This window comes from Vulpes lagopus, chromosome 17 (assembly GCF_018345385.1).
Source record: "Vulpes lagopus strain Blue_001 chromosome 17, ASM1834538v1, whole genome shotgun sequence".
NCBI lineage: Eukaryota > Metazoa > Chordata > Mammalia > Carnivora > Canidae > Vulpes > Vulpes lagopus.
In genome coordinates, this window is record NC_054840.1 from 25,091,210 (window position 1) to 25,114,123 (window position 22,914).

At 43.1% G+C, this 22,914-nt stretch overlaps 1 protein-coding gene, 1 long non-coding RNA gene and 1 pseudogene across 2 annotated transcripts in view; 2 read left to right on the forward strand and 1 right to left on the reverse strand.

Moving 5' to 3' along the window:
• Window positions 1-4,337: 4,337 nt before the first annotated feature.
• On the reverse strand, window positions 4,338-13,148 carry EIF2B5 (eukaryotic translation initiation factor 2B subunit epsilon). The gene is made up of 16 exons (XM_041731853.1): window positions 12,901-13,148; window positions 11,779-11,903; window positions 10,539-10,724; window positions 10,265-10,442; window positions 9,916-9,996; window positions 9,622-9,699; window positions 9,040-9,352; window positions 7,913-8,058; window positions 7,560-7,701; window positions 7,336-7,437; window positions 6,852-6,959; window positions 6,575-6,665; window positions 6,147-6,270; window positions 5,435-5,560; window positions 4,915-5,025; window positions 4,338-4,763 (listed from the first exon to the last, which is right to left on the reverse strand). The coding sequence occupies exons 1-16, from the start codon at window positions 13,093-13,095 to the stop codon at window positions 4,704-4,706; spliced, it is 2,166 nt and encodes a 721-aa protein (XP_041587787.1). The 5' UTR covers window positions 13,096-13,148; the 3' UTR covers window positions 4,338-4,703.
• A 31-nt stretch (window positions 13,149-13,179) lies between these two features.
• The window catches only part of LOC121477484, a 61,503-nt gene continuing 51,768 nt past the window's right edge, over window positions 13,180-22,914 (forward strand). The window contains exon 1 of the long non-coding RNA XR_005984237.1: window positions 13,180-13,349. This is a non-coding gene — a long non-coding RNA (uncharacterized LOC121477484). The remainder of the gene's footprint in view (window positions 13,350-22,914) is intronic.
• Window positions 20,628-21,677, forward strand: LOC121477482 (annotated as a pseudogene).

Consider the following 22,914-nt stretch of genomic DNA (forward strand, 5'->3'; position numbering starts at 1 on the left):
TACTTTTGGTTAAGCGAATATAGTTTTTAGTATTGACATTTTGCCTATGAGTAAATGCTTCCTTTTTACAACTTTTTGTTTCTCCTGGCATTAATCATTGCTTTACTTCTGCTTTTTCATATAGTATATCTACCATTAAGTCTTATAATCTAATAGTTTTCCATGCATATTTTGCTTACACAGCCAAATAAATTCGATAATCCAACCATTTTTCCCCCTTAGGGCCTTCCATTCTCTTGCTCTGGTCTGCACTATTGGCTGTCTCCGCCTATGCACAGCTGTCATCCTGGGACAGCATCCTCCTCAGAACTCCCTTTACCTCCACTATGTTGGATCCCTGTTTCCCGGATATTTTATTCATTTGCACACCTATGGTGGCTTACTTTGGAAGCACAGGAAATAAAACCCCTTTTAAGAACTTGCAAATCTGAAAATGACTGCCAAGTAATTTTCCTTCAAAATTTTGAAGGTATCACTACATTGTCTTCCAGCATCCAGTGTTGCTATTAAGCAGTTTGATCTCTATTTTCCCTAATGCTTTGCACATAGCTTGTTTTTACTCTCTGGAAGTCTTTAGTAAGTTCTCTTTATTCCTGGGGCTCTAAAATTTCACGGTGATGCGTCTTGGTGCTCATTTACTATGCTAGGCACTTGGTGAGATCTTTCCATCTAGAAATTCAGCAGTATTTCCTTGAATTATTTAATAACATCACTACCATTTTCCCTGTTCTTTTTACGACTCGTTAGATGTTGGCCCTTCTAGATTGATCCTTATTTTTCTCCTTTACTATCTATTCCCTCTTATTTTTTATTTTATTTTATTTTATTTATTTATGATAGTAACAGAGAGAGAGAGAGGCAGAGACATAGGCAGACAGAGAAGCAGGCTCCATGCACCGGGAGCCCGACGTGGGATTCGATCCCGGGTCTCCAGGATCGCGCCCTGGGCCAAAGGCAGGCGCTAAACCGCTGCGCCACCCAGGGATCCCTCCCTCTTATTTTTTAAAAAATATTTTATTTATTCATGAGAGACACACAGAGAGAGGCAGACATAAGCAGAGGGAGAAGCAGGCTCCCTACTGGGAGCCCAATGTGGGACTCGATCCTAGGACCCCGGATCACAACCTGAGTGGAAGGCAGATGCTCAACCACTGAGCCAACCAGGTGCCCCTTTCCCCCCTTATTTTTAAATAACAGCACTTTTGTGAGATTTTCTTATTATCTCCAACCTTCCTTCTATCCAATTGGATAGGTAAAATGTTCACAATTCAAAATTCAACTACATAAGGATGGATATAGTTTCCATCCTATTCAGTTGTTTAGTCCTCAAATTATCAGGAAATAATTTATTTAAATTTCTAAAAGCCTTGTCATCTAGTCCTCCCTTTTCATAGAACTTTCTTCATAGATACAATATCTTCCCTCTTTGAGTTTTGAGAATAATTATAGCTCCCCCCACCCTGAGGTTTTAAAAAAGCTCCCCATTTGCTCATTGTTTCCTTGATTTCAGTTTTGTTTTGGTCTTCACCTTTCATGTTGGAAGTTTTCTCAAATGTCTGATGGCCATTGGCAGTCTATTCACATTTATTTATTTATTTATTTAAAATATATTTTTTAAAGATTTATTTATTTATTTATTTATTTATTTATTTATTTATTTATTCAGACACACACACACACACACACACACACACACACACACACACACACACACAGGCTCCATGCAGGAAGCCTGATGCGGGACTCGATTCTGCATTGAGATCCCCTGGAGATCACACCCCTGGCTGCAGGTGGCGCTAAACCGCTGTGCCACCGGGGCTGCCCAGTCTATTCACATTTAAGAGTGAGACACTAAGCAGCTGATTGGAAGCTCTGTCTTTGTTCAGGGCTTTTTTTTTTTTTTTAATTAAAAAAATTTTTTTAAAGTAATCTCTCTACCCAAAGTGGGGCTTGAACTCACAACCCCAAGATTAAGAGTCCCAAACTCTACCAACTGAGCCAGCCAGGTACCCCTGTGTACAGGGCTTATTAACTAACAGATTTCACTGTAGGGTAATCAAGTCGGGGTAAAGATGCCTTTTTGTTTTGAGGAAACAAAAAAATAAAAGTATTTAAAGGCTTTCCCCGTTTTTCAGTTTGTTTTTGCCTCTGTTGATATTCAGAGCCCTCATATACTTAATGCCTCATTTCCAATCTAGCTGATAACCCCCATCCCCATGTCTGCTCTTGTCCAGAGGCTCTGAAATTTCATGGGGCTATTCCACTCATTCTACTAGGCTCATGAACTCTGTCAGTCTGAAAACCCAATACCTTTGAGTTTAGGAAGCCTTCATAAATCTTTGATAATTTCTTCCCTATCATTTCTCCAGAGACTAATTCTCCCACTTCTTGCAGGAGAGTAGGGGGTAATCACCTGGCTAAATTAGATGAGGTAGACCTGGGAGTCCTTCTCTTATATAGATCTCCGATTCCTCTCCACCCAACCCTGTTGTCAGCAACCAATCCTTATCTGCTCTGCTACACCTATTCTGGGTTTTAAAGAGCACATTGGGGGCAGCCCGGGTGGCTCAGCAGTTTAGCGCGCCTTCAGCCCAGGGCATGATTCTGGAGACCTGGGATGGAGTCTCACATTAGGCTCCCTGCATGGAGGGAGATTCTTCTCCCTCTGCCTGTGTCTGCCTCACTCTCTCTCAAGAATAAATAAAATCTTAAATAAATAAATAAAAGGGCACATTGGGTTTGCTTCTTGTTAGTCACCTCAGCAGATAGAACCCATCTTATTCTGCTCTGTTAAGTCAACTTTGACTCTTTCATTTATTTTTCATTTTCCAAAATGTCAGTGTCTCTCAATCATTGGGATCACCTCTGGTTTTCCTTATTGAGTCATGAACTTTTTTTGAAGATTCCTTTACTAGCATTTGAATGGGCTTTTGGAAAAAGTAAAAAACCCCACATGTTTAGTGTACCATATTTATATGGAAATCCTTTGCTTTGCTTTTAAAGTCCCCTTCTACCTCTACTTTTAGGCAACTCAGGTGTCATAATCCTGTAAGTCTCCTCAATTACTCCACTGGAAGGAATCTCTTCCTTCTAAAAAGTTCTATAGGCCACCTCTGATCTCTGCCACCCATTAGGTACAAATCAGAAGTGCCCTATAAGTTATTTGTATTTAATTGCTCCTGGTAGGCCATGCCAAAACCTTCATATCCCCTCTAGGTTCTAGGTCCTGTATCTGAAAAGCACAAACTGAGATTTACTGAATAAGAAAAGTAAATTAAGCCAAATTCTAAATTAGACGAGATAAAAAAATACTCTAGAAATACTTTAGAAATACTCAGTAATGCCCTTCACACCTGAATACAATTCAGTATCATTTTCCTTAGCTTACTCTTTTCTACCCAACTAAAATGAACAATGGCAACCATTTTATCTGTGATGTCAAGGAGGGCCACTTATTAACAGTAACATCTGCCATGGTTTAAGTGTCAATAGGATATGGGTTTTAGGACAAGAAAGCCAAGAAAGATGAGACAGAAAGGCAGGTCTCCTAGTTGAGGTTAAAGGAGACTATACAGCAGTGGTGAACTCCAGCATGGCTCAATCAACGACCAGTTATGGGACATCTCTGAACTTTAGGCTCCTCATCTGAAAATGGGGATAAGGCCTACATCATCTACTGTGAAGGCTAACTAAACACATGAAAAGTATTTAGCAAAATTCTTACCATATGGTAAGCACTCTCTCAATATTAGGGGAAAGCCCATTTCATAGGTTCTTCCTCTGTTCTTAGGATACCTATTGCTGGCTTGGCGTTATATTTGCCTCTGGAGGCAATTTTTTTTCACTGTGACACTGAATATGTTGAAACAGAAAGAATTCTTGATCACGAGATTCAAGTCCTTAGCTTTACTCCTTTTAAGAATCTTGAGACCTTAAGCAAATTTTCCTTATCTGAACATCCCAGCTTCCCTGGTAGTAGTACTGGATCAACTGGACAAAGCATGTGAGGGAGTGGCAGTTGGATCCTGTGAGGGAGCGTAATGGACTTTACATATTGCTTGGATCATCATCCTCCGGCAGGAAAGTGTTGGGACTAGAACTCTCTATGGAAATAGCCTCAGGCACATCACTCCAGGAACACGGACTGATCCACAGAGGCTGGAAAAGAATCTAGGCCTTTCATTCCCTATGAGCCATGGCAAAGGTCAATTAGCAAGGGACCACAGTACCACCTAGTGGCCGTAACACCCCACTTCTCCCTCTCCCCCAGGTGTTCGGGAAATGCTGCCAGGTTCAGAACTTTCTGGTCACCTACATCAAGAGCTGATCAGTCATAGTTGGAGAGAAACCAAATACATCCCCCTGTCTCTTTTTTAATATTAACAAATACAAGCAGCAGAAAGGGCCAGCTGCTCTCTGCTGTTCCCTGAGGGAAGGCCAGAGCACAAAATTATTCCTCTGGGCTTCCTCTAACTGCGGAGCCTGCCTTGCTCCTTCTTAGGCAGAGCTTTGTTCCAGCCCAACTTTCCTTTTCCCAAGTCCCCGGGCAGGATGGGAGGCACATGGTTGCTGGTGGTAGGACGAATACTGTAGTTCCAGCCTCTGCTCCTTTAGGCCTCAGCTTAGATGGCAGTCATTCATCCTTCGGCAACCAGAAGCCAGGAGGGCTATCAACTACACCAAGAGAAGCAGACAGTGCAACTTCAGTCATCTTCGGATGACTCCTCTTCTGCCTCTTTTAGCCACTGGATGAACCTCTGCAGCTGTAAGGAAGCAGAGTGGAGAGCTACTGAGGGAGGGGGATATAAGTAGCTTTAACAGCTACAGAGGCTGGAAAAGAATCTAGGCCTTTCATTCCCTATGAACCACGGGACCAGACAACTGCCTTGGTGACAGGAGGGCAGCCTGACTCACCTGTTGGTTCTTGCGCAACTGCCGGCCCTTGTCAGTCATATCCTTTTGGCTGAACCAGCTCAGGATTGTTTCCTCAGCCAGGATCTCCAGCTGGTAGAAAGCCATGAGTACCTGCCGAAGGCCAGCAGAAGAGATCTCAGGGACCTTGCAGAATCCAGCAAGATATAACAGAGGAAGAGGGGGCAAGATCTTAGCACTTCTCTCTACCAGACTATCAGCTTCCTTTAAAACACCAAGCAGTTGCTCTTAAAACAAATAAAAATGAGCTTTTCATTCTGCTACTGGGCCTGGTATAACCTCTGGAATTATTGCGGGTCTCCAAGATAATCTCCAAAAGGCTGCCTTACTAGCCTGACTCCAAGCTGTATTATTGCAGCAATCAGCACAATAATAGGGGTGGATGGTGCTACTAATCAAATCCCATACTGGATTCATGTTAGCCTGTTTTGTGTCTCCGTGGAGGTAGCCAAGGCCTGTTTCAAAAGAAATCCAGGGCAATGGGGCTTGAGGTGGTATTCACCTTGGCCATGGAAGTACTAAGAGCTTCATGCTCCAGGAAGAAGTCCTCAATGGCTGCCAATGCTTCCAAATGATCAGCTGCACGCTTTATGTAGTTCCTAAAAACAGGGCTCCAGGCCTTAAGCAGCTATGGAAGAAAGGAGAAGGGAGCTGCAATATATTCCTGAGCATGCACCTACATCCGGATAGCAAAGAAAGTCAATATTGGAAATATGGGACTTTTAGGATATAGGAAAACAAGAGGGGAGATGATACAGGCCTGAGGAATCATGTCAGAGGGACTTGGGAGCTGCTGGAGGTCAAGGTTGGCAGAAAAAGAAAAGATTTCCCAGGGAAAGTGAAAGGGAGTCAGATCCTACAGGGTGCCTCAAAATACCTATTACCAGCTGACAGGTTGATCTCATTCTGGGTCAAATCATTTCAGTCAGAGAATATAAAAGTCTAGGTCTATTCTGGGCATACCTTTGGGGTCTAGTAATGGTCTGAATCCTGGAGTTTCAAAGAGTACTCAGTATGAATCTAACTTGATAGCTCTGGACCAGCCAAGCCTGCTCTACTACCCAATCTGCATCCAGAGGCAAGGAGAAAGGAACCACAAGTAACAAATCCCACAATAAGACCTTCTACTCCCTATTTCCCTTAAAATGAAACATGGCGAGGACATGGATTTGCCTCCAGCCAATCCCGTGTACCCAGCCCCAATCTTTGCTCACGGGAAGCAGCAGGGAACAGTAACGGTTTGGGTCCAGCAGGGAATCCATTTGTTGCAGGGGGAACTCCAGGACCACGTGGCTCAGTACCTGCATCACCTCCTTTAGGCTTATGTTGTAGGCATACCTGTGGGGAGACGGGGGTGGGGGGTAACACGAGAGCCTTCACTGGCCATTTCAGCATGCTGTAGGACTATGACTTTGGCAGGACACTGGGGAAGAAGGCAGATGGAACAACATGCAAGGAGAAGGCTTTGGAAGACAGAAGTCTGTGCTGAGGCCAGAACCTAATGCTCTCCTTGCTCCAAATGCTACTGGCTTTGTCCATTTGGGATGTTAAAGGAATTGGTTCCTATTTGGGAAAGAAACAGGAGAGAACCTCTACCTGCCTGGGATTACCCAGAGGAGAGAAGAGGGAGGGCTGCTCTTACTTGAGAGAGTTGATCTCTAGGACTAGATTGTCACAAGAAATGTTCTCCTCCTTGCCCCGCTGTAGTGTTCCCAGTACTTCATTCTGGAATACTAAAATCAAAGCAAGAATAAGTTCATGAACCAATATGTCACTCCAGAATGCTTTAAGTTCTCTAGTTCTGACTTTATACCAAACCCTTCTGGGAGAAACACAAGTCTTTGGCTAGTTGACCCAGACAGAGAATGAACTGAAGGTTTTTTCTTTTGTCCTAGCACACTGCTCCCCTGGCCAATCACCTTTGATGTCATCCATCTGTGGGGAGCCTGCTCGGCTGTCTAGTTCCTCAGAATCCATACTCTGCTCACTTTCAGTTTCACTCTCTTCTTCCATGTTGATCGTGAGTCCTGAGAACCCATATAGGTGAGAAAAAAGTAAAGAAAGAGCTGTTGACAGAGAGCAACATATCTGCCCTGTCTGAATGAATAAAGTAATGAATAAGTAGTCACATTCTGAAGTATACACTTTTCTTCAAAATATTCAGACTTAGGGGCAGCCCGGGTGGCTCAGCGGTTTAGTGCTGCCTTCAGTCCAGGGCCTGATCCTGGAGACTTGGGATCCAGTCCCACGTCAGGCTTCCTGCATGGAGCCTGCTTCTCCCTCTGCCTGTGTCTTTGCCTCTCTCTCTCTCTGTCTCTCATGAATAAATAAATAAAAATCTTAAAAAAAAAAAAAAATATCAGACTTAGAGGCAGGAGGTGACAGGAATAAAGCCTAACTTACCCCATAGATTCTGATGTAGTTCCTCTTCCTCCTCTATGTTTAGGTCTTCAGCTTTCCAGAGGTAGCCCTGGCCAGCAGCTCCAACTTCTGCTGGATTATAACCTGGCAAAGGCATTGATCTTTAATGAACACACAAGAGAAGCACAATCCCTCTAGGAGGAAACACTGGCTTTCTCATGGGGCAGAGAGACACACAGATGCCCCACACCTGATTAGCCTCACACCTTTCAGCTTCACTTTCTCCTTTTCTTGGTTAGCCCCAGAATCATCACTGAACTGGCCATCATCCTCATCTTCCTCTGCATCTGGAGGGTGCAAAGAGATCACCGAGCCTTCAGGCAATGTGATGTCTGGGCCCACTACCACCTAGAGGATGCGAAAAGAGTGGATGGCACAGCTCCATTAATGTGTTGGGGAAAGATACATCGTGATAATGAAAGCGACTATTTTTACTATGCTAACTCGAAGACAAATGAATCTGCTGAATTTGAACTCTCAATTCAGGTTGGATCATGGGTGGACATAAGGCCTCTCTGGCTCAATTTGGAGTTTTCATGCAGTACGGAGCAGGTCTCACCTGGGAAGTGAGGACACAGCGTGGCTTCAGTGTAACTTGTTCCTTGACTTCAGCATTGTCACAGAGCAGAGACTGATGAATCTGTGCTCCAGCAGCCACTTGGACACCCTGCCACAGGTAGGCCTGGTCCAGCACCACGTTATCACCTGGCTCAGGACAGGAAGTACTCCTGGTCACTCAGGGTTCCAGATCAGAGCCATTCCTGGAGGATGGGGCTAACTGGTAACAGCACAGCTCCCACCCAGCTGATACTCTATCTACCAAATCATCAGAAACACCCTCTCCCTCTCTATATTCCAGCCTGAAAATAGAATAGTGCTTAGCAGGACCATCCTCCACAAGGTTTACAATAATCACTATATACCGGACTTAAGACTGTATACTGGACTTAAGAACCTAAGAACCTTCAAGATATCTAGGATCTCTTTCAGCACAAAAACCTTATTAGAATCATATCTAGGTCTAGAAGTAGAAGTAAAGCTCTCTAGCTCTTCTTATACATTTTAACTTATTTTTTTAAAGACTTATTTTTAAGTAATCTCTACATCCAACATGGGGCTTGAACTCACAACCCCTCTACCAACTGAGCCAGCCAGGCGCCCCTCTCCTTGTACATTTTTTAAAGGGAAAGTTCCATTAGAAGCATCACATTCTTATAACCAAAGTGAGTTACCAAGAAGCCAACCAGACAGCTTTGATTGAATAAAAAGAACACTGGACTTAGAATACTTAGATTCAAGTCCTAGCACTGCCTCTCATTAGCTTTGACCCTGAGGGAGACAACCTCTGAGCCTGTTTACTTGGCTATAAACTAGAGACAAATAAAACCTTGTGAAGATAAATGAAACAATGTATGCCAAAGCCCTTTGTAAACTACAGTGCACCAAACAGATATTATTATTGCATGTTAAGTATCCAATTGGTCCTGAATGTGAATAGGGTACTCTGGAATGTGAAGAGTCACCCAATAAGAGGCCCATAGGCCACAAATTTCACATCCCCATTCCTTCCTTTATTAAGGCAGACACTCTTATTCCTTATTCTCAGGGACTATCCTTCTGTGTCCTTATCTGGGATCCCCTAGGTTCCTGCTCCCAGATCATCCTGACTTCCCCACCTGTGCTCACCAATGTGGCAGCCAGGGCCAATGACACTGTTGGTGATATAGCAATTGCTGCCAATGACAGTACCGGAGCCCAGAAGCACATTTTCCTCTAGGATGCTGCCATGGCCCAGGCTGACCTCAGGCCCTCGGTAAATGTTATGCCGGGAATGAGTGCAGCTCTGGGTTGTGCTGTCAGTGAAATTCGCCTCTGGAGTGAGAGGGTAGACCCATCGGCGGATGACATCAGCGCAAACTGCCGCATACATGTGCAGGTTGGTGACCCGGGCACCATATTCCTTAGTTGTCACGTGCATGTGGATCTGGTTCCCTAGAATCTGAATAGGGAGAAGAAAAGGGAGGTCACTGAAGCAAGTAAAAGAGGAAGAACACACTCAGGTACAACTCTTTTCTAAACTTAAGTTACCCTCTCCCCCTCAATGTCATAGCCAAATGGGCAAGATTTTTCTTTGGGTTTCATTCCCTCTCTGTTGCAGCTCTTTTCCCTCATCCTAAGGTTCAATAAAACACAAAAGGGGACCAAAAGTTATCAGCATGGGATAATACCACCGACCTCTTCTAAAGAGGCCTGGGAACCTTTTCTTACCTCCTCATTCACTAACAGGCCTCGCACAAAGTCATCTCGAGTTTGGTAGTCAAAGTTGTCTGTAAAGAGTTGAGCCACCTGTCGGAGGACGTTTGGTTAGGCTAAGGTGAGTGCTATACTCTGGAAACAAAAATAAGTCCCTACAGATCTATCAGATCCTCTGATGGTTGGAAAAGGACCAGAATCCCAAAAAGGTTCCCAATAGGATACTGGAGTCAGGATGACAGCGACTTTTTATTGTGGAACTCAGAGTTCTACTCTTTGGATGTGCAGCCCTGGCCCTGAAAAGCTCACCTGAGGAGAGCAGATGCTGATATGACAGTCCAGTAAATCATAGCGAATCTCTACTCCATCTCCACTGCCCTGGAACAAACTCTGTGGGGAAAAGGTATAGGACTTTATTCTTTTAAAGATTTAAAAAATTTTAAAAATTTATTTGAGAGGGAGAGCACAGGGTGAGGGGCAGAGGGAGAAGCAGGCTTCCCGCTAAGCAGAGGAGGATCCAAGGACCCTGGGATCATGCCCTGAGCCAAAGGCAGATGCTTAACCAACTGAGCCACCCAGGTACCCACCCAGGACTTTAACCTATCTCCTGCTGAAGCCTGTCACTTTCCCACTTCAAGGACCCCAGATACCCACACACCAGAGGAAAAGAAAACCGTCGAAGGCCTTGGGTCTTCTGGAAATGGAGAACCCGGTTTGTGGTACTATCCACAGCCACTACCACATTATCCTCATGGCAACGAGTTGGGTGGCTAGGGGATGACTCTTTGAAGATCATTGTCATGACAGATACATTTTTTTCTAGCTTCCGCCTCAATCTATTAAGGATAGGAGGGAGAGAGCAGCAAAATAGCAGTCTTAGGGCTCTGCTGCTAGTCACAAACCCTTTGTCCCTACCATCTTCCCATCCTGACCTGTGTTCTTCCAGAGCTCTGGTAATATTGATGTTTGAGATGACATCCCCATACACCAGAAGGAAGTCAGAGCGCACCAAGGCCTTAGCATCAACATCACGGAGAACATCCCCCAGTGATCGATATAATTCTGACGTAATTATTCGAACCACATTGAGGGATGTAGGGCGGCACCACTTGGATTTCCTAAATGAAGGGGATGAGGGGAACGAGCAAATCAGGCATAAAGATCATGTAGTGCTTCCTTATTTTTCTCACCCATTCAACATTCACACGCCTTCTTTATAGCTTTTTTTGGGTTCCTGCCAGCATTTTCTACTTCAAAGAGGTTTGTAAACTATAATTAATGGTTTCAGCATCCTGTGTCACCAGTGTTGTTTTATGGGTTAGAGAAACATGGTTATTTCTTCTCCAAACCCTGACACCTGTTCCCTAACATGGATTTGCATTCAAAATCCTGCTGAGATTTAGAGTATACAAAATATCCTGGGAACACACTTTCCATGCCCCTTCTCTCCATCCAAAGTCCAAACCAAATTTAGGAACTGTCCAAAGGACATCAAGCTAATATTCTAGTCTTTTTCCCCTGAACTTCCATAAATCCTGATACACACTCTTTTTCAAGAAGATTTCATCAAACTTTTGTTAAATATTTATTATGTGCTTTATACTAAGCTAGGCACTGGGAATACAAAGATGAGGAAGAGCTCAATATCTAGAAGCTCAGTGGAAAAAGAAAGATGTTAGTATTATAACTTCCATACTGGAGCCATTAAATAAAAGCAAAACCTATAGGACCAAACTTTATAAGTGAGATTCAGAAAAAATCCAAATATTATTCTCTAATCTTTGTTACAACTTTAGCTGCTCACCTTCTTCTTCTTCTTCTTTTTTTTTTTTTTTTAAGATTTTATTTATTTATTCATGAGAGACACAGAGAGAGAGAGGCAGAGACACAGGCAGAGGGAGAAGTAGGCTCCATGCAGGGAGCCCGATGTGGGACTCGATACTGGGACCCCAAGATCAGGCCCTGGGCTGCAGGCGGCACTAAACCGCTGAGCCACCCGGGCTGCCCCAGCTGCTCACCTTCTGATAAGTGAAGAGAAGACCCTTAGTCTTTATGATGGAATCCAAACAGACATATCTTTCCTCCTCACAACTGCCCCTTATTTAGCTACAACCATCCTAAGGAAACTGGAAAAAATGGCAAAACATGGAAAGAAGAATTGCAGAACCTTACAGTAAGTGTTCCTTGATTTGAGCAGCTTTCCAGCAACAAAAGACAAAGGTTTCCTGTACACCCGTGGCAGTCAGAAATTCCAGAGTGTAGTCGATTAGTGCCACATTGGCCAGGGGCAAGAGGACCTGGAGGGGAGGAGAAGAAAAAAGTCTGAAGTCTTGAATTGACGAAGGCCCTCTGGATACTACTCTTTCCTCCGCTTAAGCACAATTTTCACTTCCCTACCAGTGTTCTACTTTATCTCCGCAAGTTAAAGTAATCAGGCCCCTGCTTTTGATGCTCATGGCATGAGAATCTAGTAAAGCATGGAATCTACTTGCTTAGCACGGGACATAGCTGCTACAGAACAGCAGGCCACCTCGGCGAAGGACAATGCTAAAAATCAATCATATCTCCAGAAACTTAAGCAGTGATAAAACCATTTTCCCCATAAAATTTCCTCCCTTGACCTCTTGCTAAGGGGAGTCAGAGGCTACCCACTCCAATCACTTGTCCCAAATGAACAACCATTCTTAGGTGTTTTTGGGCAGGAGTGGGAGTTAGGATTTTTCACGAACCTAATCCAGCTCCCCGTCTGACTGAACTGGGGACTCCTGAGTGACCCAGCAATCCCTAAAACTAGCTCCGTCCAGTTCCCCCAGCATCTAGACAACACGGGGTCTGCTGGCAACCAACCACTAAACCTGTTCTGTCCTCCTTTTGACAGATGGCATCGGCTGTCATTAAAACCTGGAAAGAAAGAAAGAAAAAAAGCACACCCATCGAGACTCAAGACAGCTGTTACTATGGGATCCGACTGTTAACCGGTCTGCTCTATTTTTAAGCATACGGCCTCCCTTTTGCAGGCAAAAGGAGGTGCTGTTCCCACTCACCCAAGGATCTCCTTTTCCACAGCATAATTAAAGGCATTACGGCCTCCCTCTGAGGCACTGCATCCCCGTGCGAAGGCTGCTCACAAGAGCTGCTTCTACATTTAGCCCTCTGCATGCCTTCCAAACCTGAGGTGGCCAGTGCTACGAGAGCCCATCCGCCAGAGCACTCCTCACTAGGCAGCCGAAAGAATAACCTGCTCTAGCCCGGCCACCTTCGGGCTCTCCGGCTGCTCCCGCGCGCGGCGCTCACCCGAGGCTGGTCCTTAGAGATGGGGAAGAAGCGGCGATTGAAGCCATCGGCCACCAGAACTGCTTGCAGGGGCGGCGGCGGTTCCTCCTCCGCCCCTTTGACTCCCCCACCGCCTCCGCCGCCGCCGCCTCCCGGCCCGGGGCCGCTGCGCTTGTTGGCCCGGCTAGCCACTGCAGCAGGCACGTTCGCCGCCATCTTCCCTCGCGGCCGCCACTTCCGCACGGAAGCTGACACCGCTCGCAGTAGGGGACAAAAAGGGCCCGGCTCTCGAAACGCGAAGGAGAAAAGAAGGGAAGGGGGGTGGAGACTAAGGAGAGAGCAGTGCGCAGGCGTGGCCCGTAGGCGCCGCCCCGCCTGGGGTGTGAGCGGGGAGGAGCTAGTAGTGAGCGCACCGCCGGCCGAGGCGCGGGGTGGGTTGCAGTCCTAAGGACCTCAGACTCGATTTGCAGGTATAGTAGGCCTTCATTTGTACGGGAGCAAGCGGAGGTTCTTGAGGGATGCTAGGACTTGGGGTCTCTGCGAAGGGGCCAGGTCCATTAAGTATGTAATCAGCCTCGCGCGGAGCATTAACAATTGTAGTCCTCCATCTACATTCTAGGCGTTTAAATGTGACCCGGCACCTTGGGGAGCTGGAACCCAGTCTGTCATCCCCGTCCCTCAGGGAACTCACGGTCCACCTAAATACAGAGCCTGGTATGGGAGGGAGAGTAGTAGTTCTGTTGAGCGCTGATGGTGGCCAGGGGACGATACGAGCGTTAAGTCATTTAATTCTTCACACATTTCTGCAAGAACGGCTTATCATTCGTTCATTCATTCATTCATTCATTTCTTGAACTCTCAGATCCTCCCACCCAGCTACTAAGGGAAGAACTGGTCCTGGAGCCTGATCTGTCTGACTTCGTAGTTTCACAGTCTTTCTGCTTAAATGATGTGGGGATGAAAGTTACGATTTTATGATTTCATTTCTTCGTTCATTCGGCCTATCAGCATTTATTGAAACCCTACTGATCATTAGAGTGGAATTGGGGCGGATCCAGGAACACCCATAAAGTTGAGTGGGACTGGAATTAAGCCTTGGAGGCGGAAGGAACTGCGAGCCCAAAGGTGCAAAGCTCTAGGCTCGGAAGGTGCGGTAGGATTGGGGGGAGAAGGGGATCCCTGGGTGGCTCGGCGGTTTAGCGCCTGCCCTTGGCCCAGGGTCTGATCCTGGAGTCCCGGGATCGAGTCCCACATCAGGCTCCCAGCATGGAGCCTGCTTCTCCCTCTGCCTCTCTTTCTTTCTCTCTGTCCATCATAAATAAATAAATAAATCTTAAAAAAAAAAAAAAAAAAAGGATTGGGAGGAAAGGCGGCGGCTGCAGGGAGAAAACCAGGCCTGCTGGGGAGCCAGACTGTGGGGACTCAGTGGAAGCGAGGCAATGCAGCTTGGGCGTCATTTGGTAGGTCAGGAGCTTTCCAGTAAGGCCCCCCGCCCTTTCTGCCCAAATTCCACGATCCACTTATCCTGCAGTTTCTGCAAACGTTGTTCCCAGGCCAGCGTTGCACGTTGGGATTGCACGTGGGAAGGCTTAGATTTCTTGTTTTCATATAGGACCAGGGAGATCTTTCATTTCTTCCCCATACTAGTGAATGATAGCACTGGGCAAAAACCATTTCTTTCTTTCTTTCTTTCTTTCTTTCTTTCTTTCTTTCTTTCTTTCTTTCTTTCTTTCTTTCTTTTTCTTTCTTTCTTTCTTTCTTTCTTTCTTTCTTTCTTTCTTTCTTTCTTTCTTTCTCTTTCTTTCTTTCTTTCTTTCTTTCTTTCTTTCTTTCTTTCTCTTTTTCTTTCTTTCTTTTCTTTCTTTCTTTCTTTCTTTCTTTCATTCTTCTTTCTTTCTCTTTCTTTCTTCATGAGAAACACAGAGAGAGGCAGAGACATAGACAGAGGGAGAAACAGGTGCCTGGACCGAGCCCGATGTGGGACACCATCCAGCACCCCAGGATCACGCCCTTAACCAAAGGCAGATGCTCAAGCACTGAGCTAACCAGGCGTCCCCAAAATCCATTTCTTAAGGATTTTGGAAAATGTAGCCTGGAGAAGGAAAGGCAGAAGGCAACTTAGTAAATGTTTTCAATTAAATTTATGTACATTGAAAAGAATGCTATTCTACTGTCCTACAAAACCATTGGCAGGAAGAGAAAAAAAAAGGATGATTAAATTGGACTAGTGGGGATCCCTGGGTGGCTCAGTGGTTTAGCGCCTGCCTTTGGCCCAGGGCGTGATCCTGGAGACCCAGGATCGAGTCCCACATCGGGCTCCCTGCATGGAACCTGCTTCTCCCTCTGCCTGTGTCTTTGCCTCTCTCTCTCTGTGCGTCTCTCATGAATAAATAAAATAAAATCTTTAAAAAAAATAATAAATTGGACTAGTGATTTGTAGACACAGAGACAGAGGTGGGGTGATGGTGGTAGTGGTGGAGGTAAAGCATATGGAAAGCAGGTTCAATTTTGGAAAATTTTATGTATTCATTCATTCATTCATTCATTCATTCATGAGAAACACACACACACACACACACACACACACACACACACAGAGGCAGAGACACAGGCAGAAGCAGGTTCCATGCAGGGAGCCTGAAGTGGGACTCTATCCCAGGTCTCCAGGATCACACCTTGGGCTGAAGGTGGTGCTAAACCGCAGAGCCACCCGGGCTGCCCCAATTTTGGAAAATTTTAAATGACTCTTGTGACCCAGGAAAGTGGTAAGTGATAAAACCAGGCCTTCTAATTCTGAAGACAACTGGGTAGATAAGGGTTTTAATGGATGGGTCTCAGGGAGAATGTTTGTTTCAAAACTTACTCGACTCAATAACAATAACAACAACAATCCAAACAAAAATGAGTCAAGTATGTGAAAAGATGCTCAACATCTCTAAACATTAGGGAATTACAAATTAAAAGTACAATGAGGGCAGCCCTGGTGGCGCAGCGGCTTAGTGCTGCCTTCAGCCCGTGGTGTAGATCCTGGAGACCCAGGATCCAGTCCCACATCGGGCTCCCTGCATGGAGCCTGCTTCTCCCTCTGTCTGTGTTTCTGCCTCTTTTTCGCTCTCTCTGAATAAATAAATAAATATTTAAAAAAAATAAAAGTACAATGAGGTGTCACCTTGCATCCATTGAGATGGCCACTATCCAAAAGCCAAAACAAAACAAAACGGAAAATAGCAAGTGTTAGTGAGGATGTGGAAAAATTGGAATCCTTGTGCAGTTAGTGAGAATGTAAAACAGTACAGCTGCTGTGGAAAACAGGACAGTGGTTCTTCAAAATATTAAACATAGAATTATTATGTAATTCAGCAATTCTACTTCCTGATATATACCCCAAAAAAGTGAAAGCAGGGACTCAGATATTTATACACACGTTTATAGCATCATTATTCACAATAGCTAAAACAGGGAAGCAACCCAAGTATCCACATATATGACCGAATATTATTCAGCCTTAAAAAGGAAGGAAATTCTGACATGAGTTATAGCATGGATGAACCTTGAGGACATTATGCTAAGTGAAATAAGCCAGTCACAGAAAGACAAATACTGTATGGTTCCATTATATAAGGTACCTAGAAGAGTCATAATCATACAGATAGTAGACTGTGGTTGCAAGGGTGGCCAGGACTAGCCCTTATTTGAAAGAGAATGCATGTTGATAAACATTCAGATTTTTTTTGCAGGTTTTGCTATTGCAGGTAATGCTGCAAAAAGCATCCTCCTATTGATATCTTTATAAATTTGCATTCATTTTCTTATAATTCCTTCTTAAAGGAGAGTGACAGGTTCAAATTGGATACAATTCCCATGGTGACTGATAGGCTATTGAACGCACTGGGAAGCCTGCTAAGCCTGAATTGCTTAATTATTACATAATTGCTATCCATGAAAAATGTGTCTTTTTGTCCTTGCAACAGCAATGTATGGAAGTACCAGTTTCCCTGCAGCCTCACCAACAGAAGAGGTTGTCAACAATTTGGAGTTTCTTCAATCCACAGAGAAAAAGAAGTGTAGTTTTAATTTTCATTTTTCTTATTTTGAGAAGTGTTGAACATCTTTTCACATGGTAAAAGACCATTTGTATTTCTTTGGTCAACTATCAGTTCTGATTCTTTTTGTAAATTAATATATTAGCATTAAGGTTTCAAAATGGATCTTGAGTATCAATCAGTTTAGAACGTAAGCTCTGTGAATACCAAGGCTTTCCAATCTGTTTTATTCACGACTGTATCCCAGATGTCTAGAGGAATACTTGCGCATGGAACATACATGCTCAGTAAATATTTGCTGAATGAATGAATGACTGGTTTTTGCTGGTCAGTAAGTGAGAGTCTGGTGAGACAACTTCTTTTTTTAAATTGTTCACAATAAAGAGGAGTTTTATTTTAGGAAAAACTCATGATGGTCTTTATTCAAGGATGTTTAATTTCTAAAGCCCCAAACCAACATTGTTTTTTAAAATTTAAATTCAATTAATTAACAGATATTGAATTATTATTTTTATAGGTAGAGGTGAATGACTCGTCAGTCTTATATAATACCCAGTGCTCATTACACCATGTGCCCTCCTTATTGTCCATCACCCAGTTACCCCATTCCCCTTCCCTTCCCACAACCCTCAGTTTGTTCCCTATGATTAAGAGTCTCTTAGGGCTTGTGATGAGACAACTTGAGGCAAATAAATAAAAGTAATTTCAGACTCTCCCATGCTGAGGCTCATTTTTTTGTTTTGTTTTGTTTTTTAATTGTGGTAAAATACACCCAACATAAAATTTCCCGTCTTAACCATTTTTAAGTGCACAGTTCAGTAGTGTTAAGGACATTCAATTATTGTGTTATTGACACCACCACTCATCCATAGAACTCTTTTTATATTGCAGGACTAAAGCTCTGTACTCATTAAACAACTCCTCATTCCCTTCTCCCCTCCGCTCTGGCAACCGGTGTTCTACTCTCTGTCTCTATGAATTTGGGTATTCTAGATACCTATATAAGTGAATTATACAATATTTGTTCTTTTGTGACCAGTTTATTTCACCTAGCATAATATCTTCAAGGTTCACGCATGTTGTAGTGTAGGTCAGAATTTCCTTCCTTTGTAAGGCTGAAGAGTATTCCATTGTATGTATACACCATATTTCATTTATCAGTTCATCCATCAATAGACATTTGGGTTACTTACATGTTTTAGCTATTGTGAATAATGGTCCTGTGAACATGGGCATATAAATATCTGTTTAAGTCCCTGCTTTCACTTTTTTTTTGGGGGGGGTATACATCCAGAAGTAGAATTGCTGGATGATTTGGTAATTCTATGTTTAATTTTTTTTTTTTTTGAAGAACCACCTTACTTTTTTCCACAGCAGCTGTACCATTTTGTATTCTCACCAGAGTCCACAAGGGCTCGAATTTCTTTTTTTAAAGGTTTATTTATATTTTAAAAATATTATTTATGTACTCATGAGAGAGAGAGAGAGAGACAGAGAGAGGCAGAGACATAGGCAGAGGGAGAAGCAGGCCCCATGCAGGGAGCCTGACGTTGGACTCGATCCTGAGTCTTCAGGATCAGGCCCTGGTGGTGCTAAACCGCTGAGCCACCTTGGCTGCCCAAGGGTTCTAATTTCTCCACATTCTTACTAACACTTGTTATTAGCTTTTTATTTTATTTTATTAATTTTTAAAAAAGATTTTATTTATTTATTCATGAGAGAGAGAGAGGCAGAGACACAGGCAGAGGGAGAAGCAGGCTCCATGCAGGGAACCTGATGCGGGACTCGTTCCGGGGACTCCAGGATCATACCTTGGGCCAAAGGTAGGCACTAAACCGCTGAGCTACCCACCCAGGGGTCCCCTGTTATTAGATTTTTAAATAAAACTTTATTTTGTAATAGTCATCATAGTAAGTATAAAGTGATACCTCATTGTGGTTTTAATTTTTATCTCTTTAGTAACTAGTGCTGTTCAGTATCTTTCCATGTGCATAATTATTCGCCATTTGTTTATCTGTTGAGAAATGTCTAAGTCTTTTCCCCATTTTTAATTTTTTTTAAGTTGTAGGAGTTCTTTATATATTCTGGATATCAATCTCTTATCAGTTACATTATTTGCAAATATTTCCTCCAACTCCATAGGTTGCCTTTTCACTCCATTGATAATGTCCTTTGATGCACAGAAGTTTTTACTTTGGTGAAGTCCAACTTATCTATTTTTCTTTTGTTACCTGTACTTTTGGTGTAACATCCACGAAGTCATTGCCAAATCCAATGCCATGAGGTTTTTCTTCTATGTTTTAACCTTTAAATGACCCCCCCCCCTTTTGTTCTTCAGGTTCTATGATAGAGATGTCAAAATAATCGTGGGATATGTCCCCTGCTGGATACCATTGATACATGCACAAGAGCTGGCTGTTTCCATGCATTGCTAAAGAGTCAGGGCTTTGGTGATTGAATGCATCAAATTGGTGAATTGAACACTTTGATAGTAAATCTTAGAGCCTTTAGTGCTTCTCAGCTGGGCTTACTTGTGGCTTATCAGAATCAGTTGTTCACTGCCACAAGTGTTTATTTTTCTAGTTACTTTTGGAGCTGGAGTTGTTCTGAAAGTTGAGGGTTCTAAATATGTTATAGGATAGCTGAGGTTACTACTATTCATGTCCTAGTTTGCTAGAAAATGACAGAATAACTAAAGGTCTGAGTTCTCTCTCATTCTGGGTTTTTGCTTTTTTGTTTTGTTTTTTGTTTTTGTTTTTGTTTTTATCTTAACTCTCACCTCCAGTAATAAAACTAGTTTCTATAGGTATAACAATCATCTTTGTCTTCCAGGCTGAGAATTAAGGAAAAAAATATCCTGTAAACTTTCTATAGCTCAGTCAAAACAAGCTGGAGTTATTCAAAAGAAACTTCACTCAAAAGCTTAAGGGAAGGAGTGCCTGGGTGGCTCAGTCCATTAAGCACGTCTGGCGCTTGATTTCTGCTCAAGTTGTGGTCTTAGGGTGTGAGATTGGGCCCCTTGTTGGGGCTCCATGCTCAGTGGGAAGTCTGCTTATCTCTCTTCCTCTCTCCCTCTCTCCCCCTACTCACATATGCACTCACTTCCCCTCTCTCTCTCTAAAATAAATAAATATTAAAAAAAAAAACTTAAGAGAAGAAGGGAGGAGAAAAAAGAGAAAATAAAGTCATTGACATATACAATACTTTACTTGGGCTGGGCCTTGATAAGGTGCTAGAGGGTGGCATGTGGAGTTGGGCACCACTACCTCCTAGAGATCATTGCTGTGTTGTGCACCAACCTATTCTCCAATTATCTTAGACTTACTCAGGTACCTTTTGATAGAGTGTCCCAGAACTCTAAAGAGGGCCTCACCATATCTACAATGTACAGTGTATCTACCCCAGGATACCTGTGGGAAGCTGTTTGACTTGGCTACTCTGAAACCAGTTTTCTTGAAGACACCTTGAGCTTTGTGGATGGAGAGAGGGCCAATAGGGTTCTTGAGACAGCATTGCCAAGAAGAAAAAAAGTATGGCTAATGGATCAGCTTGATTATCAGAGTCTTGAATCTATGGAGCAGGGATTATAGGAACAGTATGATACTATATCTGACCTGATCTTTATCCAGCCTCCCCCAAGGGACATGTGCTTCTGGAGGGGGAGGCTATGGTATGAAGAAGAGGAACCAGGTAGGGTGACCATCTGTCCCTGTTGTCCAGGACTAATCCATTTTTAGCGCTGAAAGTCCTATATCCTGAACTCAAGCAACTCTCAGTCCTTGGCAAATTGGAATGTTTGGTTACCATAGAGGCAGGTCACTAGGCGTCAGGAGTTCTGCTGTGGTAACTCTCCCCTTAAAGAGCCTACCTGGAGAAATAACCAGAGCTTCCTCAATACCTGGACAAGAAGGAGACCCTGAGTCTGGTGGGCCAGAGGATATTAGCAACACTGTGGCGCTTACTGGTGGCAGAACTGCAAAACATCAAAGACAAAAAGAGCTTAAGGGCAGCCAGAGAGAAAATACATATTCAAAGGGGAACAAAAATTAGATTGAGCAAAAATGGAAGCCAGAAGATAATAGCATAACATCTTTAAAGTGTTGAGAGAAAATACTGTCAGCCTAGAATTCTCTTCACAGAGAAATTATCTTTCAAGAACAAGGGTGAAATACATACATTTTCAGAATTTTTTTAAAAAAGATCTTATTTATTTATTTATTTATTCGTGAGAGACACACAGAGAGAGGCAGAGACATAGGCAGAGGGAGAAGCAGGCTCCCTGTGGGGGAGGACAGAAGAAGGGCTGGTGCTGCAGAAGGAAAACGTTGAGGGAAGCCCTGCTACTGGGAGACTCTGAAGGCACCACACCTCTTGGTGTCCAGATGGAGCAGCATGCTAGCCACCCAAACGGAAAAGTCAAAGAGGAAAGTAATGCCATGCCTCTGTGTCAAGCTTTATTAATCTTCAAGCAAATTCCCCACCGGCCACTTTCCTGAACATCCAAAGAACAAAGCTGCCCTCAGGAGTTGAACACAAGCACAAGGAATGCCTGGGACTCCTAGAATGTATGTATACCAACCTCCAGCTTCAGACCCAACTTGCCCAACAACAGGTGGCTATTTTGGAAAATTTACAAGCATCCATGACACAGCTGGCTCCTGGGAGGGGAAGCAAGAAGTCTTCCCTTCCAGTCTTATCCTGCAATCTGCTGTTAAATCACCTGTCCCAGTTCAGTAAATGAATTGTGGAACAACAACAACAAAAAAATCAATGTGGGACTCGATCCCAGGACTCCAGGATCACAACCTGAGCTGAAGGCAGATGTTCAACCACTGAGCCACCCAGGTGCCCCATATTTTCAGATTAATAAAAACATATATTAATCATCAAAAGACCTTTATTAATGGAACTTCTTAAGTTCTACTGTCCAGTGCAGTAGCTGCTAGCCACATATGGCTATTTAAGTTAAAATTATAAAATAAAAAATAAATAAAATAAAATTATAAAATAATAAATTCAGTGATTAGTCACATTTGCCACATTTCGAGTGTTCAGTAATCAAGTGTGGCCAGTAGCTTGTATATTGGACAGTACAGATATTGATGATTTCCACCATTTTGAACAGCATATTGAATAGCACTGTTAAAAGATCTACCTCAAGCAGAAGGAGAAAATTCCAGAACAAAGGTCTGAGATGCAGAATGGAAGATCTAGTTAAAAAAAAAAAAAAAAAAAGTAAATGTGTGAGTAAATCTCACACATATATAGGATTTATAGGATATAAATAATATTAATGTCTAAACTGAGGAGGGTTAAAAAAGAAAGTGCCAAATTACTTGCACATATAAGTCAAGAAGGAGATGATTAGAGTTAAAATATTCTAAGATCTTTTTATTATTCATGTAAAAAGTGGATCAAAAAATTCAACAATATGCTGTTTACAAGCAACACACTTAAATATAAGGACTCAGAAAAGCTAAGAGAGATGAAAAAAGATGCACCAGACAAATATTGTTCAAAACAAATCTGTTGATAAATTTTACAAGAAATTGAAACACTTTATTTTTATTTTTTTTTAATTTTTTATTTATTTATGATAGTCACAGAGAGAGAGAGAGAGAGAGAGAGAGAGAGAGGCAGAGACATAGGCAGAGGGAGAAGCAGGCTCCATGCACTGGGAGCCCAACGTGGGATTCGATCCTGGGTCTCCAGGATCGTGCCCTGGGCCAAAGGCAGGCACTAAACCGCTGCGCCACCCAGGGATCCCTGAAACACTTTATAATGATAAAGCTTTAATGTGCCAGGAAGATAAAATATTTCAAATTCTGTGCTCCTAAAATGAAGCTTCAAAGCATATGAAGTAAAAATTGCAAAACTACAAGAAATAATTGACAAACACACCATTATAGTAAAAGGTTTTAAATATATTTCTCTCAGTATTTGGTAGATCAAAAAGATAAATGAATAAGGATACAGAAGACTTGAATATCAC

Excerpts from the sequence above, each read along its gene's own strand:
- EIF2B5 (XM_041731853.1), bottom strand. The coding sequence starts at position 13,095 with ATGGCGGCGAACGTGCCTGCTGCAGTGGCTAGCCGGGCCAACAAGCGC. Across the intron at positions 7,438-7,559 it reads GGAGAAAGTGAAGCTGAAAG|GTTATAATCCAGCAGAAGTT; the intron begins GTGTGAGGCTAA and ends TGCCTTTGCCAG. Across the intron at positions 6,271-6,574 it reads CTAGAGATCAACTCTCTCAA|GTATGCCTACAACATAAGCC; the intron begins GTAAGAGCAGCC and ends GTCTCCCCACAG.